At 37.9% G+C, this 14,455-nt stretch overlaps 1 protein-coding gene across 3 annotated transcripts in view; it reads left to right on the forward strand.

Moving 5' to 3' along the window:
* NEIL3 (nei like DNA glycosylase 3) overlaps positions 1-13,964 on the forward strand; it is a 36,839-nt gene extending 22,875 nt beyond the window's left edge. For all 3 annotated transcript variants that reach the window (XM_048847810.2, XM_075127812.1, XM_048847811.2), the window contains exons 7-10: positions 4,919-5,088; positions 7,018-7,444; positions 11,539-11,713; positions 13,207-13,964. In XM_048847810.2, the coding sequence (XP_048703767.2) occupies positions 4,919-5,088; positions 7,018-7,444; positions 11,539-11,713; positions 13,207-13,389 (955 nt within the window). In that variant the 3' untranslated portion in view covers positions 13,390-13,964. The remainder of the gene's footprint in view (positions 1-4,918; positions 5,089-7,017; positions 7,445-11,538; positions 11,714-13,206) is intronic.
* Positions 13,965-14,455: the final 491 nt, after the last annotated feature.

Raw genomic sequence — 14,455 nt, forward strand, 5'->3', positions numbered from 1 at the left:
AGTGCCGAGCCCACTGTTTAAACAGATTTCACAAAGTACCCAAGATATGTAATGTGGCTGAGTCAATGTGGTGGTAGAAATCTTAACTTCTGTGCTTTCATACCTTTTTATTAAAACTGTGCAGCCTCTCTTACTATGACATAGGTTTTACATTAAATTTCTTTTGTTTTGTTCCTTTGATTGTTTGCCAAACTTGACATTTTACAGAGGCTAGATTTCTAGGAAATGCGGAGCATCTACCATCTGCAATTTGGGCCCTTTTTAAAGTGAATCAAGCTGGGCACCCAAAGCTCATCTTAACTAATTCGCCTCTCACAGTTTGTATGGTAACTTCCAACTTGTGTATGTGTATATCTTACTATATGTTCCATTCTATGCATCCGATGAAGTTAGCTGTAGCTCACGAAAGCTTATGCTCAAATAGATTTGTTACTCTCTAAGGTGCCACAAGTACTCCTGTTCTTTTTGCGGATAAAAACTAACACGGCTGCTACTCTGAAATCCTCAATTTTGAAAATCTTGGTCCGTCTTCTTACTGTTACCAGCTAAATGTTCCTAGTTAGCCTTTGCCATTTACACGCTGTTGAGTTGAACAGGATAGGGAGGGAATGAATTCACATCGTTGATGTTCCTATTGGTTGGCTGTGATGTATAAAAGTGAATGAACTGGGCAGCAGTATGTTATGTAATTTGTTTCGACTTTATAGTTATAATGAATAAAATTATAGAAACTTATTTTTTAAATGAAAACTTTGAATGTACAACATATTATAATGGAGCAAAATTTTGCAGTCCTTGTCAAATCATGGGAATCTATGACTCTTTATTTTAATCATGCTTGTGATTTTTCTCCTCATGAGTTTTGGGAGAATTTTACTCTGTGTGTGCCATTGAGACATTTTCAGGCTTAGACAATTGTGATAGCAGCAGTCTTTCTACTTGGAAAGGTGGGAAGGGAGAAAATACATTGATATCAAGAGGAGCAAGGGATACAATTTTCAAGTGCCTCATTTTCACTAAGCTTTCAGTTCCTTATAGTGCCTTTGAAAATTTTACCCAAGACTTCATTCAAATAAAAATTTTAGCTAAGATTAGAGAACATTTAAATCCCCACCACCATCACCTTCTTCTCAGGCAATTATAACTCAAATAGCTGAAGGGATTTTGCTAAAGGTATGTTTGGGGTTTTTTTAAACCTTTGAGCACAGATCAAACAAAGAAAATTTCAGCCTATAAGATAAATATTTCACATGCTGATAACTTTCTGAAAATATGGGGGAAAAGAGTTATAATGAGAAGTGACTAGCAGCAGGTTGGGGTGAGAGTTGTGTTCTGTGGCGTCAGGTAAACAGAGAATGATACAGAAAAAAATCTGCTTTTTTTCTCATCGCCCTCCTAGAACAGACTGATATGCTAGGACTCACAGACAACAATAAAAGTAAAGCTGTGCAATATTTTGCTTTTAAGGAAACAGTAAAAGAAAAGAAAGCAACAATACAATTTGTCATTTGAAAAAGCTATCTGGTAAAGGTAGCCATAGACCAAAATAATCTCCCTTTTCTCCCAATGCTATTGTTATTCAAGTGTCAGAGCACACTATATTCCATTGCTTTGTGTTTTCTATTAGACTTTCCCAGAATGAAAACACACTTATTTCAAGTGTCAAGGATTTTATGAAAAGGCTGATTTACTGCTCCAAGATGCTCTGATTTTTAAAGCCAGAAGGGAGCATTGTGCCTTGTTACAGGTGACAGTCTGATTAAAGTATCCTAAAGACTTAAAGGAATTCTTTTAAATGTTCTTTACCTTATCAAATCCAAGCAAGTCTTCAGTCTTTAAGATAATGAAATCACAAAATTCCAGTGAACTAAGAATAAAAATATTTTAGATTACTAAGCAGTCTTCACACCTAGAGCTGTCACAGATCCATAAACACACGTCTTGGCCACTCACCAGACTGCTATTAGGAAATCCAACCGCTGAATCCCTGGGTGTTTTAAGCCTCAAGAGTCTGAAGAGAGTCCAGGCACTGCTCTTGTCTTGGGGTCCTTAGACATACTCTTGGGGTGCAGATCCTATGTCTAGTACCCACTTATGAGAGCCACAATCATACAGCCAGCTGCCCACTCCTGGAAGGATGCTGATGCTTCAGGCTTCCTCCTATAGCTTAAACACATCTTCTTCCAGAGCTCCAACACCACGTGGGTGTTCTGGGCCCACAGTTTACCTCTTCAAGGGACACATGAATAGTGTAACATGTAACATTGCTCTTTACCTAATTGTACAAGAAATACACAGGTCCGTGCAAAAATAATAAGCCATCACCACTACCAGAATTGTTTTTTGTGAGAAAGCAATTAGGTAACTCCAGGAGAAGGTTCATGGCTGTAAATCCCATGAAGAGATAGGGACCTCCCTCCAGCCCAGACATAAGTGCATAAGACTCTTTTGAGGGGTGGGACTTAATACCTGCCCCTCTCCTTGGCATTTCCTGTTGGCTAGGTTAGGCAGCTCCACACTCATCTGGCTGGTTTTTTTGGATGCCATTCTTAGGCGCATGACTTTCTCAATGCATTGTACAGGGAGCATATCTACCTCAAGGCCGTGGATTCCACTAGTCAGTAGGGTGCCTAAATGTTAAATATTGCAATGTCAAATCTAAATCCCCTTTTTGGATCTAGCCCTTTGAGACTTCTCTTCCTAGCTTGCCCTCTCTGATTCATCCACTCCCTCTCACCTGGCCACACTTCCTGGAGGGGTCTCTGTCATCCTCCTATGAGTCCTTTTTAAAGTGAGCTGTAGCTCACGAAAGCTTATGCTCAAATAAATTTGTAGTCTCTAAGGTGCCACAAGTACTCCTTTTCTTAACACCACCTTGTTGTCTTTGTTCTGCAGCTGGTAATTTTTCAATCTCCAAATCCCTAGTCCCCAGTTGAGAGAAGTTATAGAGAACTGATTTCCCTAGGATGCAGTTACTCTTCTGGTCTCCCCAGAAGGAGGGGTGCTGATCATCCTTAACAATTGGCTATAGTCCCTGGGCTGGGAGGGACAGTTTTAAAGGCTTATCAGCAATGGTGGATACATAAATCTAGCTGCATTCCGTGACACAGCAGTTTTCATCGTAACAACTTCATAATATCAACCAGAATTCAGATTTTGTACAGACACATTCCTCAGATTGTCACTAGAGCTGTTCTTTTTTCCCTACAGACGATTTCAATTTTTGGTGAAAATTCAAAAACCAAAATTCTTCATCCAAAATCAAAAATAGTTTGATTTGGAAATGCTGCCATGGTAACTTACAGGAGTGGTAGTAAGGGTGCCTCATGCTTTCATTTTCCTCTATGAACCAGGCTCCCTGGTCTGACTACATGTCCCATGATGCAATATGGTCTCTCCTCTTGGAGAGGAGAGGTGATATACCAGGGAAGTCTCTGGCCATGGTGCATCATGGAAAATATAGTCTGGCCAGGGAACTGGACTAATGCAGTGGAAAGGGGCATGAAGCAGCTAACTAAAACTTCCACGAGGCATCTCAGTAGCATTTCCAAATTAAAAAATTTCTAATTTTAGATGAAATATTTGTTTTCTGATGAACCTATATTTCTGGTGGAAAGACACTTTTGCAAAAAACTTTTAGTCAAAAACCCAATTTTTTGTCAGTTTTGATGGATTTTTTTTTTACCAGCATTAATAAAATCTTTTAAAAAAATTAGTACCTATTGTATTATTATCTGCTGCTGAAGTGGCTTCCCAGAATCCACAAGGTAATATCAGGGGAAGAAAGAGAGGGTGAAGCTTTTTAAAAGTAAATAATTCTTACCTCTCACAAAATTGATAAATTTATAAAATACAATCCTAGGCATGCTTAATATGGTAGCAGAGCTCAGAGGGGCTTGCTGCTTGTCACTAGCAAAGCATTGTGAGAGACAGCCCAGGTTGGACACTTAAGGGGACACAGCAGTCCCACAGTCCTGGGCTGCACCCCAGGGATCCCATCACAGATACCAATCCTTGAAATCCTGTTACTGTTTCACATCCACCACTATAGTACTGAAGTGTACCAACAAAAGAGGGAAGAGTATTGTATCATGAAAACAGTTGCATGTCAGATTTCCGGAGATGAATTAAGATCTATGTACAACTTGGCACATCAATCAGGAGTCAGGAATGTGGTATCTGGATTTACAGCTATGACAAAAAAATAGTGGATTTGATTGTTTAATGCTCTGATTCTGAACAGGTTCCTAAATACTAAACCTATTTCAGCCGTATGCATAAAACTGATATTGTACAAGACTGATTTTTTTGTTTAATTTTCAGTGAAAGGTAAGTAGATGCTTATGCTTCTTATTTGTAAGTGTTAGATTCCCATTTCAGTTTGCTGTTTTGAAAGTAGTGTGGTCTAGTGGCTACCCCAGGATAATGGAGTAAAGAAATCAAGGCTGTATTCCCTCCGCTAGTAAGGATTCACTGTATGATCTTGTTCAAGTCTGCTGCTTTAATTTCCCCATTTGGTTAATTGTTGATGAATACTGTGGTGGGGGAAGGAGAACAAGAATTGGACTACTGGATACTGCCTCCCTACATGCTCTTTCTTATTGCTGCTGGTTGCAAGAGGCTATAGCATGATGATATAGTACATAGTGTATAATAATTAACGGCTGTTAAAGCACTTTGAGATCCTCTGAGATGCCATTTTAGTTTGACCTATTTTTTTTTTATTGGCCTATTCAGCATTGAGCAGGATTTGTCCTTTGGGTAAAGGAGTTGTCTGTCTAATCCAAGCTATGATATGCAGCTGGAGCCCTGGGTACCACTTGTTCTCCAGCCCCACATCTCCCAATACATGCTGGATGCAATCAATTTGTGGAATAAACTTCACAAAAGGTTAACTCTGTTTTGTTTTGTTTCACAGCAAATTGCCAACTAGAAAAAGCTTAATTTGCTGGGCATATGGCAGGGGGTCATGTTCTAATGAACATGTAGCTCAGAAACCTGAAGAAGAGTGGACATGTACTCTCTGCACTCTAATAAACAAACCTTCTGCTAAGATCTGTGATGTTTGTTTGACTTCAAGGCCTGAAGGTAATGATAGCTTTTGTGTGCTGGTTTTGTATTCTGTTTACAGTATTATCCTGTTGTAGAAAGTGGTATTTTACCAGTACATTGAGAATGTTTGTTGCAAACTCCAGTCTTAATTTTTAAACCAAACTTTAAGGCTAGATTTTCAGTGAATTTCAAACCAGAATATAACCTTGCAGGTTATTTTTACATGAGTAACTGCATATCTGATTATTACCTTGTTTGCATGGGTGTAGATTTTGCACAAGAACACAGAGGGGCAACTTATTTGACCCTTTGAATCCTGTAATATTTGCCCACTAATAGCCTAATTTTATGAAGTGCTGTGTATGCTTAACTCCACTCTGTTCAGAGTAGGGATGACTCTTGGCTCTGCTAGCTCCCTCTTGTAGGCAGGGTGGCTCCTACTACAGCCATGCTGCTTTTGACTAGATCTCCCTGAAACTGCTCAGTAGCAGTTGTGGATGAGACCCAGACAGTGTGGGGAAAAGAGCTCTGAAGTATATTACCTCCTGCCTGGATTAGTCTGGAAATCTGTGTACCAGGCAGGGATGGTGAGGTGGAGAGCAGATATCCCTGGGCTCCATCGCTTCCCAGGTCCAACTCTACTGCATAGGCCTGCATAGAGACATTATGTGGGACAGGGGAGCCCTTCCCAATTCTTCCATGTGAAAAGGAGATCTGTATACAAAGGGAACTCTGAAAAACAGCCTACGTTAAGAACCCAACTCAAAAATCCTTGGGTTGCTACATGTATTCTAAGAAGCTACATCATAAGACAAAATGTGTTTTTAAGGAAGACTGCTTACACCACAGTCGCATGTGCCTCTTTACCGCAAAAACACTTGCATCTGTTACTCTACACTATGCTTAAGCTTCCTATGTATATGTGCAAGAAATGTAAAGGGTAAAGAATCATATAGATTGTGGGACTTGTGTGTTAAAGTCCCCTAGTTGGTTTTGACAATGTGTTTAAATTCCTTAGTTGATTTGAAAATCTTAATCATAGTGCTGATGTTTGTTTCTACAATACTTTTTTTTTTTTTTTTAACTGTGGCTATTAATTCATTCTGGGTGTCTTTTTGTAGTGGGGAGTAAGATGCTTTGACTTCTATGTCATGTTTAGCTGGCACAGATGTCTTTCCCCAGGCCAGGAATGAAGAAAAGTGTTTATCTCTGCAGCTAGCACAGATTTCTGTTGCCAGCAGAGGCTGAGCTTGCTGGTTCTTTTCCTCCAGAATCCCAGTGTGAGAAACCTGAAACCTGTCCGCAAACTCAGATTTGCCAATTAACTTTTTTTTTAATTTATACACCCAGCTGATTTTCTAAAACTTACAGCACTCTCTCTGCAACAAAGGCATTGTAGCCTAAGGCTTTAGAACAAAGTCCTGATTATTCTGTTTCTTTTCCTCCACCTCTTCCCCATTCCAATCATGTAGCACTTACGATATTATCAAAGACTGAGGTCTGGAACTTGAGGATTTGGTTAATTCAGTGAAACATCTTTATCTACAAAATTTCAATTACATATTTTCTGTTTAAATCAAATTTTCCTCATGTTGCAGAAAGTAGTATGTAAAGTGTTTTTTTTTTCCAATGTAGGGCTTTATCATTTACCTGTCTTTATAGACATTAAGATTCTTGGTCCCTTTTTTTTTAATTTGTTCAATTTTATATAATTAATTTCTCCCTGGAGTTCCAGTTGTGAACAGTATTCTACACTTGTGTAGTACTGTTACCTGCTGTTAAACAGCTATCATGTTCGACTCCAAAAGTGGCTGAACTTCTGTGATGGAGGAAAATTAATCCTGTGTATATCTAATCTGTGAAGTAGTCTATATAAATGTATGGTGGATGTTAATACATGCAGTTTATATATGACCTATAGACATACTTTCACACAAATGGCTAACCAAGAATTTTTTCTCCAAGTTTCAAAGGTAGAGAATGATAAAGATTCTACAGCCTCTAATAGCAGGTTAGTCAAGTACCCTTGTAACTGCTTTGGAAAGCCAAACACAGAAATAAAGGTCAATAGGAAAACCACATTTGGAATGACAACTCTAGTTTTGACAGATCTCAGCAGTAAATTCACTCCGTTAAAAAATGACAGAAGTGATAGTCAAACGCCAGATGGGAATTCTCACTGTGACTCTCCAAGAAACTACAACTATTGCCAGAATAACACCTGCCAGAGGAGTGGAAAAAAGTATGAATTTCATTCAGCAAATTCACTCACTGCAGTAAATACAGTATCACCCTCCCACCATCAGTCTGATTCTTCTAATCCAGTGCAGAAGAAACAGAAGATTGATCATTCAGCCTCAGATTTCAAAAGTAACGTGAGTTTGTCAAATAGGTATGTTATTTTCCAAAACTTAAACAAGCTTTTCATTTAAAGTACATCAGTCTTGTATAAAAATAAACTTGCAAACTGGAAATTAATGTAAGTCTGTGTTTGGGGGAAAATTTGGTTTTGGCCTTTGATGTTTTACTTTAAGAACCTAAGCCAATTCACTTATTTCTCTTGTGCTGGTGTGATTGAGCAACACCAAAAGTACTTGCTGTAACTTTAGAAGGCTCCGAGGCAGAAGGGAGGAAAGCCCGGGGGGAAACATTGGCCTGGAGAGCACTGGAGATGGGGCAATGTATTCAGTGGAAATGAGGCAAGTCAGAGAGTTGAGTGAGAGTTCGGGGATTGGAGAGGGTGAGAACAAAGCCAAAATGGAAAAATTCACAGAAAAGGAATAAAATAAGAACAGATTAAAAAAAAACAAAAGGAGACAGCAAAAGGAGATTAGGGTATGATGATGAAAGTGTACCCATCTATTACCACTAAAGGCTGGAAACCACTGATTTGGCTGATTCTGATACATTGATGTCAAAGCCTGACACAAACATGTTTCACTGTCTGCAACCCTGTCTCCAAAGAGCCAGGAATTAGTGGCAAGCATTGCAGGAACAATGTGATTGGATGCTTTGCTGGATGAACCAGTGCTTTCCACATCCAAGAGCCCAGTATGTGATCACACTGTAATGAGAGAACTTTGAACAGTATTTATTTAAGTATTGCTTCCATTCCATTGACATTTCCAGAAATGATAGTGATAGTAATTAAAAGAGATGGGATGAAATATCTTCAAATTTTTGGGGATTGAACTATGGGATACTATGATGTGGGTCTCTCTCGTTAGAGCCATTCCAGAACAATTAAATAATTAAACATTAACTGGGCCAGAAAGAAAAGCAATCACTATATAGTCCAGTAAAATGAGGAGATTCTTCCCAGTAAAATTGGGAAGAAATCTCCCTATCTCACAAGGGTGTTTCTGGCACTTGGATATTATATAAAAGGACCCACACAGGTAAAAATGAATGTAGCTTACAAACACTGTGACTTTTTAAAAAAAAAAATATATATTCTTTTTCTAATTTTCAGATTAGGTACACTACATAGCGCTGCTAGATTCTGAGGTTAAGGAACATCTCTTCAATGCAGCCCCATTCTGATTAGCATGAGCATTCTACTGGGCACAATCAGAACACATGCATCCAATACAATAGATACTTCCAGTGGCACTTCCATTCAAGTGAATTGTATAAATTTCAAATTCCTTTGGTTTGGTTTGTTTCATTTTCCTTTGACTAGTCACAGTAATGTATCCTGAACAGCAACTGAAAATGGGCTACTCTAGAAACACTGGAACCAGTTATAAAACTAGCCACCAGTGCTCTTTTTCCCTGGTAATCTCTGGTCTCTGTGGTTAATTGGTCTCTGTAATTATATTATTCAGTGCAAACATCCACTGGGCCTTGGACCCTGACTTTTGCCTAAAATGAAAATATCCTTAATTGCCTTGGGGTGTAGGAATTCATTCATTCTTGATTATTAAAGTATAACGGTACCAGTATTACTTAGATTAAAAAAAAACTAAAATGATAATTTAGGCAATGTTTTGTTTTAAAACGAGAATTAATTTTATTGCGAAGATTAATTTCTTTCTGCAAAAAGAAAAGGAGTACTTGTGGCACCTTAGAGACTAACCAATTTATTTGAGCATAAGCTTTCGTGAGCTACAGCTCACTTATTTTATTATATTTTGCACATTTAAAAGCCAGATTCTCAGTTCTAACTGGTTAGAGAAATCCATCCAGTGATGGGCATGAAGGGGCCTCTTGAGCGCCTTTGTTAAAATTCACTACCAAATTTAAGAGAAGGTTGGAGTGATAGTTCTGCTTCCCATGGAGTTATTCCATCTTTGGATCCCTGCCGGAGGTGTAAAAACAAAAAACTACTTCTGAAAACCTCTTTTTTCATTTTATTTTTTGGCTGCTGTTGCTGCTGCCCCACTACCTTGGGAATGGACAAAATTATACTATATTGCATTCACTTGCCAAAATAAATAAATAAATAAATAAAAATGGTTCTACAAGGTCATAAACCCTGCTTCAAATTGCACAAGTTAAACATTGGCCTGTTCTGTCACACATATTCAGTTTAGTTTTTCCTGGACAGCATAAAATAAATATCTTTCAGTACAGCTTCAAGGGATGCAGTCAATTTGAAAATCACACTTGTTTGAAAATTTGTGACCTACTCTAGTTAAGAGAAATATCTAAGATTACTAAAATGGAAATGAGTGAATGGGGAAAATATTTCTCTTCCTATTTGTTTACTTTGTGCATTTGACAGCACTTATGTCCAGACTTCAGAGGTGCTGAGCAACCCAGATTCCCATTGAAAAAAAATCAAGCTTTTAGCATCTGGTCAGTTTCATTGTAGCTTGATGATTATCTGAACTCAGCTGTGGTAAATCAGCATAGATGAGTCAGTGGAGCTATGCTGATTTACCCCAGCTGAGGATCAGTCCCATGATCTTCTGCACTAGCAATTTACTTCATTCACTTCACCTTGCTGAAAGATCTATAACACATCATCAGGAGGCAGAAAATTCATTACGAAAAGTCAAGTTGATAGAGTGCCTTTTAACTTGTTTGCCAGGTGGTGGTTCCTCCTTCCTTGGTTATCTTTGAGTATTTTTTTTAAATGGGAAAACAAGTTAATGAAATAGACTCCTCCTATTTTGGAAGTACATGTGCACTTAGTACATGGGGCTCATCACCCCCTAAAGGGAGGGGGAAGACATTTTTCATGGAACCTCATTAAAAAAAATGACCAAATGACACTGAGTTAAAGACCAAACACCAAAGGTAACTTCTGCCTTTTGCTTAAATATGTATATTCCCATTACCTTAATATTGCAAAATAATTGGCCAACAATCATATTTTAAATAGGATTAGGTCAGAGGTTCTTCTGTACTAATGTGATTGTATCCAAAGAGACCATTAGGCTCCTCAGTGATTTTCACCAGTCTTCCAAACCAGAGGTTCCAACATGAACCTCTGTTGGAAAATGAATGTTTGTAGATGTTCCCCACATGTACTCATTTAAAAATAAACATTGTGGGCTGAGCTCTGAACAAACACAGACCCTGATAAGACAAAATGCAACAGGTTGGAAGCAACTGAGGTGGTCAAGGCAGAGACGGGAGACACGGTAATGGGAACACAAGGTTACTCAGATAACTTGTGTTGCGCATAATATGCCTGAAATTTCCTGGTCAGATTTTTGCTCTTTAAGATAGAGATGAATGAATCTCTTACATTTTCACCCCAGTTTACATCACTAGTGGAAGGCTGTTCCACTCCGTAAACATGACGTGTAACCTGTATCTGTTAAAACAGATTCCTTTTTTCTCTAAAATACTTTTAAAGAAAACTCACCTTATTTAAACTGTAGGTAACTAAGAAATATGCCCTTGTGTGTTGAATTCAGATATAATCTCCAACTATTCTTAATAATAACAGTAAGGGAGAACAAAGCTTCCCTACCAGCTTTACAAGAAAAGTTTCCGCTCAGTCAGCTAGACAGTTCCTTATTGGAATATGATTGGGATAATTACAGTAGTTTTTATCAAAGAGCGTGGAAAATTACCTACTTGTCCACTTTAGAGACAAAGACCCTAATGGCCTTGTCTAAGCTATTTGTGATGGTTTTCCATTGCATGAGAGACGGAGAGAAGATTGTAAATGTAAACATTCTTGCTGTTAAGACATCCTGAATTTCAAACTAGATAAAATCCCATCCATAGTGGAAAACTGGTATATATGTAAAAGCCCTGAGGTAAGACAGCTTCTAGATTTAGATTGGAATTTACTTCATTTTTTTAGAAGGTTAAATTTAGCATTCAACGTCAGGGAAATCCATCCATTTTATATATAAAGAACCAAAGGGGTGGATTAGAAAAATTCTATCCAGCTGTCACTCTGTGCAAAGATACATTATTGACAATCCTGTTTTACAAGCCAGTGTGTGTGGGGGGGGGACGGGAGGGGGGGTTTGGTGGTGTTAATCCCTTTAAATTATTTAATATTGTAATCTGTCATTACAGTGAACATCGAGTTAACATGACAGATGGTATTTGTACATTAAATGCGGGCAGTCCTCGCTGCAGTAAACACAACCGCCCCTGCAGTCTCAGAGTTGTGAGAAAGGAGGGAGAAAACAAGGGCAGACAATTTTATACTTGTCCTCTACCCAGAGGGACTCAGTGTGACTATTTTGAAGTAAGTACAAGACCTCGGGCCTTAGTTTTAACCTTTCCAATGAAACAAATAAAACTATTATTCATCAGTCAAAACCCCCTTTTTTGCTTTAACTAAATCCTTTTGTTCCTCAAATATTTTTAAACATTTTAGAAAATATTAATTATCAGCTTAATATCTAATGTACACAAGTTAATATAATTTCCTATTTATTAAATAGAAAAAAGTACCATGGAAAATGGATGAGATTCTGGCTAACAATTGTTTTGTTTTGTACCTGAGGAAGGTTGGATTGTTGTAGGTTTTAAAATTACTGTTATTCAAAAGTAATGTCTGAGGGAGATCCCACTTTGGCTACATCTATGCTATCTGCTAGGTGCGTGACTTCTCCTGCTTGCATACATATACTCATGCTGGCTCTCATCCAGTTAGTGCAAGTATAAATAGCAGTGTAGCCACAGTGGCAGCAGAGGGTATGTGCCTGGTCTGGTTAAGCCATACCTCCGCAGCCACCACCCATACCATCACAGCTACATTGCTATTTATACTTGTGATGGCTCAATGAGAGCAGGGGAATCACACCCCTAGCTCAGAGTGTAAACCTTGCCTGTACACAGTTCAGTAGTAATTGAAAAATTAAAAAAAAATTCCATTGTAGTAGCTTTGAAGAATCAGAGTATGACTGTATGCATATTTGCAATCTTCTATATCTGAGCACTATAGAAAAATGAAATTTTATCTTAGATACAATTTCAAAAGTACCCAAGTCCCACTAACTTTCAGTGCGACTTAGGCTACTAAGGGCCAGAATTTCAAAAGCATTTAGGTGAGGTGCAGGTAGTTACCTAATGGGATTTTCAAAAGTGTCTTAGCAGGGTAGGCATATAACTCCCAGTTCACATGCTTGGTTACTTGAGGCTATCACTTGGGTAAAGCAAATGTGTGTACCACCTCCAGAGTGCGGTCAATTTAGACACATTGTTCTACTGCAGTTTGTACATGGGGTCGGGGGGGAGTGGTGCATTCAAGTCAGTGGCTTTAGGACCATGTGATCAAGAAAGATCCCTCTCAAATGTCCCATTAGTCTACTTAGTAACAGCACTTGCTTCCCTTCGTCATTCTTAGTAAAATGAGGAAATTGCAACTTAGACCTATTGGTCTATGCATGCGACTTATCAGACCACTGAGAAGAACTTATAACACAATAATTCATTTGAAACACTCATCATTCAGAAGAAAGGTGCATTTTAATACCAAGTTGAAGTTTTATGTGCATATAATTTATTTACTGTAAATTCAGTTATAGCTATGGAAGTCAAACTACCAGACTCTTAAGAAATTAAATAAGCGGTTTTAAGGGGAGCTTTTTTTTTTTTTTGATTGCCACTTGCATGGCGGAATCAAGTGGGAGGGCTTATCCTGTACATCTGAATTTTTGTCATTGGTCCATAAAAAGGAATTTGACCATTAGACACAGTAACACCCATGGGTAAATTAATAATTTCTCTTTACAGTGGGCAGACTCACAGTTTCCATTCTGCCATCATGGGAAACGCTGCATTATGAGGACAGTGTTGAAGATTGGGGCTAATAATGGAAAGAATTTTTTTGTGTGTCCTTTTGGGAAGGATAAACAGTGTGATTTCTTTAAGTGGGCAGAAAATGGACCAGGAATGAAGATTATTCCAGGATGTTGAGATTTTCATCTATAGTGACATTGGTCTTTTCATACTGTGTGTACTATAGTTCTCTGGTCCAAAGGATATTATTTTAGGAGATTCATTCTCAGGTGACATTTCACAATAAAAAAATGTGCCTAGATTCTGTTTGGAAAGGAAAACTGTGAGGTGGGGTTAGAGAAAATTTTATTTTCTGTTCATTCCTTGTAGCTGTAGCTGTTTTATCTAACTGTAGGATCTTTCAGAATTAGCAATTAACATATCTGGCATTCTGAAAATTAAACAATGGTAACATATCATTAGCATGCTAGTTTCCTGGGAGAAGACCTAGTCTGAAAGGGGGGAGGGGAGGAAATAATATATCTGTCATTAAGGTGTAGCTGTCGCAGTTCATGATGTATTGTAATATTCTGTCAGTGCAATATTTCTGGTTTTGATTGGAGTCTGTCTGTTCCTTATGTAGGCGTGGCGTTAATTTCTCAGCATTTCAGATGTTCAAATATTTATTGTTATATGTGATTTCTGAAAAATGTAACTCCTCTCAATATATTTTAAATAATTTGGTTTTAATATAACTTCTCATATAATGGAAGGTGAACATTTTGTGTTCAATAAAATTTAAGAAAAAAAATCACTATTTAATTTTATTTATACAGATCCATGTGTAATGGTTTGTTATGAGGATCAATGTATTTGTACACTCAAATCTAATCATACTTAATGAGTTCACTATTGTTGGCTAGACTTGTAGTAGAAGACACTAACATTTGTTTTATAATTTTACAAATCTCTCTAATGCATATTTTAATCTGTTTTAATGACTCGAGTGCCACTTAATAGATCCCTGAAAGGATGTTACTAGTGTGCTATTGTATAACAATACTAAGGACCATAATTCTGTTGTGATTCACAATCAGTGTAAATCTGTTAAGCAACAGTGCTATTTATTCTTAACAGCTTCTGGAAATTTATGTTTGCATATGATATGTCTTTGTGGCTGCTGTCCAGGATCATGGGAAAAAGAAGAAATGAAGAGGGGGGAGGAGTGGTAATCAAAAAACCTTACATTTCCTTACTAAAATAT

This window comes from Caretta caretta, chromosome 4 (assembly GCF_965140235.1).
Source record: "Caretta caretta isolate rCarCar2 chromosome 4, rCarCar1.hap1, whole genome shotgun sequence".
In the NCBI taxonomy this organism is placed as follows: Eukaryota; Metazoa; Chordata; order Testudines; family Cheloniidae; genus Caretta; species Caretta caretta.